The 5,283-nt window shown below is 51.4% G+C and overlaps 1 protein-coding gene across 2 annotated transcripts in view; it reads right to left on the reverse strand.

Moving 5' to 3' along the window:
- LOC110323716 (antizyme inhibitor 2-like) overlaps positions 1-4,046 on the reverse strand; it is a 13,055-nt gene extending 9,009 nt beyond the window's left edge. Inside the window, exons 1-5 of one of the 2 annotated variants that reach the window (XM_021201071.1) lie at positions 3,915-4,046; positions 3,367-3,542; positions 2,345-2,518; positions 1,153-1,325; positions 315-449 (exon numbers count right to left, since the gene is read on the reverse strand). In XM_021201071.1, coding sequence (XP_021056730.1) covers positions 315-449; positions 1,153-1,325; positions 2,345-2,518; positions 3,367-3,504 — 620 coding nt within the window. In that variant the 5' untranslated portion in view covers positions 3,505-3,542; positions 3,915-4,046. Of the gene's footprint in view, positions 1-314; positions 450-1,152; positions 1,326-2,344; positions 2,519-3,366; positions 3,543-3,914 lie in introns of those variants that run through there. The other variant, XM_021201072.1, reaches the window with a different exon arrangement.
- Between the last annotated feature and the right edge of the window lie 1,237 nt (positions 4,047-5,283).

Consider the following 5,283-nt stretch of genomic DNA (forward strand, 5'->3'; position numbering starts at 1 on the left):
GGGAATTGAACTCAGGACCTCTGGAAGAGCAGTCAGTGCTCTTAACCACTGAGCCATCTCTCCAGCCCCTAAAATGAATTATTAATACAAATGCTTATTTCTCCAGCCTCTTGTTTTGATTTTTTAAAAAATACTGTTTGAAAATGTCACATATCTGGAGTGTTATATTTCTTTGATATTGACTTCAATTTTGTCCCCAAGGCCTCACATCCTCTAGGCTTAGAAAACACACAAAGCAGAGGTGTCCCCGAGAGTCCTTGGCTGCCTAGGGATAGCAATAGAAATGGAGACAGGGGAGGCCAGTGCTCACTTACGAGGCCCCCACCACAGCCAACCCCAGCTCTCTGGCAACCTGGAGCAGGTGTCCACATGCCTCCAGATGGGCTCCAAACTTGGTGTGCAGAGGAAAGGTGCTCTGACTGTCCGGGGTCTGTATCCGGAGGACCAGCCTGGAGGAGGAGAGAGGACGGCAGGGGTGCACAGGAAGGAGCCTGGAGACCCTCCGACCTTCCCACCTATCCCTGCCTAGTTCCTCCCAACTATTCAGCATAGAGAGCAAGGAGCAAGCACCTGCTGCTTACAGAATTCTGCCAGGCAAGTGCAAGCGGGATAGAATGGCATCGTTAAGGCTTTCTAAGGAACCAGGGGTGTAGGCTGGGCAGTGGTGGTGCAGGCCTTTAATCGTAGTACTTAGGAGGTAGAGGTAGTGGATCTCTATAAATCTGAGGCCATGCTGGTCTACAGAGCGAGTTCCAGGACAGCCAACTATACAGAGAAACCCTGTCTTAAAAAAAACCAAAAGCAAAAAACCAAACAAACAAATAGATCAGCGATGTTACACAACATCTGGCTTGTGAATCTGATATGTGAGCCTTGGTCTGACTCTAGCATAAGTACTTTTTCTACATCAGGGATGTCAGACCTTCTTATGCTGGGCTCTGTCCAGAGTCTATGCAGAGACAAGGTCTTCTTGACACTGATGTGTTCCAGAGAAGGCATTGGCCCTTCTGATCAAACCCTTGTGCCTTCAATCCAACACTCTTGTTGCCCAGAGGTTTTCTTGGGGCCCCCTTCTGCCTGGCTGCTGAGACCCAGGTCCCTCTGGCAGGGTCCCTGGACCTACTGTTTCCAGTTGAACCTCTGCCATCTCACCTAGCCCTAGGGTGGTACCGGGCCAGCTTAATCAGCTCCTCCTCATTGTCGAAGGTCAGAAGCTGCACCCCACAGCGGGCTGCGAACTGGATGTGGGAGACGGCCTTGCAGGGGTTGGCAAAGATGATTCTCGAGGGGGCCACGCCCAAGCCCAGCACCTTCTCCAGCTCCCCCTGGCATGGGGGGGGAAGCCAGAGTTGGGGCTGCCCGCTGCCCCCACATTTCCTGAATCTTTGGGGACAGAACCTTAGCCTGAACTAGTGGTAAATCTTCCAAGGACCCCTCGTGGAACCAAGCCCTTCACTGGGAGAGTATCAAGTCCCAGAGAAACCCCAGACAAGTCTCCCTCAGTACCTGAGGCTCCTCTGGGACCTCTCCTTCTGCCTCCTTCCCTAAACCTCTCCAAGTCAGGGGCTGGACCTTGCTTCTCTCCCCAAAGCGTCTGAGTCCCGTATGCCTCAGCAATTTGGCTACACACTCTCCTGGTTCTCATGTGCTCTCTTGGTCCTTTGACCTCTTCTCTTTCTCTTCTCTTCCTTTCTTCCTCCTCCTCCCCACTCCTCCTCTCATGACCTGGCCTATTCTGCAGGTCATGTTCAGACTGGACTTTTCCAGACACCCTGGCTCCCTCCATATCTATAGTAAAACCCTTCTTCTCAACCCCACCTATGAGTGGTCATGTCCTCACTTTCATTAAGTGTTGGTCCCATTTTAAAGAGGGTGAAACTGAGGCTCAGAAGGGTGATTGACTATGCCAAGAAGGAACCTGCTCGCTAGTTCAGACTGTTTGGTCTTGTCACATGGCCAAGTACAAGGCCGACCGTAGCAATCTACTCATTTATTCATTGAAAATCATCCTAAGGGACAGACTGTAGCTCGGTTGGTAGCTTGCTTGTGTAGCATGCGCAAAGCCCTGGGTCCAATCAGCACTGAGAAACTGTGTCTGGGAGGATCAGAAGTTCAAGGTCATCCTCGGCTACATAGTGAATTCTAACCTAGCCTGGACTACATTAGCCTCAGTCTTAGTACAAATAAAAACCAACAGCAGCAACAACAAAGTCTCAAGTCCTCAACACACCAGGCACCATCTTGGGGGCCAGGGTCCCCCTTCCTGATCTCCTGACCGTCGGCAATATTTCTCCAGAAAGTGACAGGCTGTGGAGAGGTGATTGGCAAGCTAGCACAGGCTCACCTGGCTGGCACAGTCAAAGCCGGTGCCCAGGGCAGCCAAGACGAGCAGCACCCAGGGATTGTTGTTACACTTGACTGCATAGAAGGGCTGGACTCCGGGCAGGGCCTGGAGGAAGATCCGATGGCGGCTGACCAGCACGTCCAAATCAGCCACCATGAAGGCATCTTGGCAGCCCTGTTAGGCAAGGACAAGAGAGGGAGATGGGAGATGGGTAAGGTCCTCGAGGACTCTCCACTTTATGACGAAATCTTTATGACGACATCGTTACCTTCCTCTGACTTTCTTCTCCTTTCTTGACAATTCACTTTGTTTTTTGTTTGTTTGTTTGTTTAGATGAGCTCTTACTATTATAGCCCAGGCTCCTGCTGTTGACTCCTAGATGCTGGGATTACAAGTGTACACCACCACATCTAACTTGTTTCTTCTTTTTTAGGGCCAGGGAAAACAGGCTCAAGGACACACAGCAAGAATATGACAAAGAGAAGATTTGATTTTCTTTCTTTCTTTCTTTCTTTCTTTCTTTCTTTCTTTCTTTCTTTCTTTCTTTCTTTCTTTTTTTCTTTCTTTCTTTCTTTCTTTCTGATGTTGTTGTTTTGTTTTGAGACAGGGTCTCTCTATGTAGCCCTAGCTGTCCTGGAACTTGCTATGTAGACCCGACTGACCTTGAATGTATAGAGATCCACCTGTCTCTGCCTCTTGAGTGCTGGGATTAAAGGAATGCACAGAAATCATGTCTGACAAAGAAAGGATTAGAGCTCTGGTCTTTTTATGTCTTGAAATGGAGGTGCAGGAAGGCAGCCATCCATGCAGCAAAGCTGGAGACAGATGACTTCAGCCCCAGATGATGGCTTGGTTGAGGGTGAAACCCTGAGTGTCAGGGAAGTGAGGCTACAAGAACAGCAGAACTCACCCAGCAAAGGCCCTGGGAAAGCCAGGTCTAATGGCCTCCCAACCTGAAACAGGAAGCAGGCAGCAGTAATGACCAGTAATGGAAGGGGTGGGGAATTACCCTCCCTCCTTACCGAGATGGACAAATCCTGGATCTTCTTCAAGACCAGCTGCCAGGCAGATGCCCCTGGCCCCAAGGTAATGGGCTCTGATGGCCACAGGCGTTCTGCGACTCCCAGCAGATCCTTCCTGACTTCGGAGGGGGTGTTCATCCCTGAGACTCTAGTTGAGGTGTTTGCTGGGCACAGTCCTGGCACCATAGAAAGGACAGTTCTGTGGACTCAGTCTTTTTCTTCTGTCCCTCCCATAGCTAAGATAGTCAAGTCACTGAAGCCTGGGTCCCATTAAGTCTCACGAACTCCACCTAGTCCTACTGACCTTTTCAAGCTTTATAGTAGACCGCTGATGGAACGTGGCCTGAGCCACTGATGGCAGAGGACAAGCAAGCCACACCAACCATTCCCTCAGAAGAGAGCGTGCGACTCTCCTCCAGGCCCCTTCCCACACGCTTCCACTCGAGATGAGAAATGGAGATGTAATAGAATAGTAGAGTCCAGCTCTAGATCAGTCACAGGAGGTTAGAAGTGAGACCTGTGTCCCACATGGAAAGAAAGGAACTTGCCTCAGGTTGCGTAGTTGGTGGCACCCGGGGTTTCCTGGAACAGCCAGCGATCCCTCAGACTAAAGTGGGGTCCCTAGCAGCCACAGGGCTTCTTGTGGGCCTGTGTACTGGAGGCTTTCCACAGAGATCTCTGGCCTAGCTGGGTGCGAGGGTTCAGACAAAGAGGAGAGTGTGCAAGCAGGAGAGAGAGGTCGTCTCTGTCACCTCTGCTGCTGCAGCTGGCCCCACCTCTGTCTCCACCGTTGCTGTCTCAGTTACTCCAGTTAATCTGTTACTCAGTTACTCAGTTACTCCAGCCCTGAGTAGGATTAAAGGGATTAAAGGAGTGGGATTAAAGGAATGCTCAGAAATATGTCTGGCAAAGAAAGGATTAGAGCTCGGGTCTTTTTATGTCTTGAAACGGAGGTGCAGGAAGGCAGCCATCTGTGCAGCAAAGCTGGAGACAGATGACTTCAGCCCCAGATGATGATGGCTTGGTTGAGGGTGAAACCCTGAGTGTCAGGGAAGTGAGGCTACAAGAACAGCAGAACTCACCCAGCAGGGAAAGCCAGGTCTAATGGCCTCCCAATCTGAAACGGGAAACGGGCAGCAGTAATGACCAGTAATGGAAGGGGTGGGAATTACCCTCTCTCTTTACCAAGATTGACAACTCATGTTCAAGACCAGCTGCCAGGCAGATGCCTCTGGCCGCAAGGTGATGGGCTGGGCTGAGGAAAGGCAGACTAGCCAGGGAGGAGTGCGGGGGTGGGGGGGGTGGGGGGGAGCTTCAGGGGTGCTGCGGTGCTGCGGGAGGCAGACCTCTTGCCAAGCGGGGCCGTGTTACAGCTCTTATGAGGGAAGCTCTCAGAAGACGGAGTAGTTCTCACACCTTTATTCCTCCTGGATAGGGTTCTTATATACAGTGGTGGGGTGGGTTAGGGTCTGACAGCAGGTACTTCTCATTGGCTTGGTCTGAGATCTTGGAGATACCTTATCTGCATGTGGGAGGGCTTGGTGCTGCTCCTACATGACTGATGGCCACAGACCTCTCCTGGGGGGATGGGGGTGCTGTGGGAGGCTGTAGCTACGTGACAGGAGCCAGGAGCCCAAGGGGCGTGGCCAAACACCTGCCTTTCCTTGCAGGCAACAGTCACCTGCTAGGTCACCAGGGTTTTAAGCCTGCGCTCCACCAGGGACCAGGCTGCCTATCACAGCTCACCACCCCACAGCTTCTGGTCTATAGTAGGGACTGTGTCTATGACCCTTTTCCACATGACTCATCCTATGGCCATCATGACCTACTTCCTCAAATACAGTCCAGGGAGCTCAGACGGATGGTGCTATCTGGGTTTCGGGGCAATATTTGTGAGGAAATCCAGTCCCAACAAGA

The sequence above is a fragment of the Mus pahari genome, chromosome 6, assembly GCF_900095145.1.
Source record: "Mus pahari chromosome 6, PAHARI_EIJ_v1.1, whole genome shotgun sequence".
Classification (NCBI taxonomy): Eukaryota; Metazoa; Chordata; class Mammalia; order Rodentia; family Muridae; genus Mus; species Mus pahari.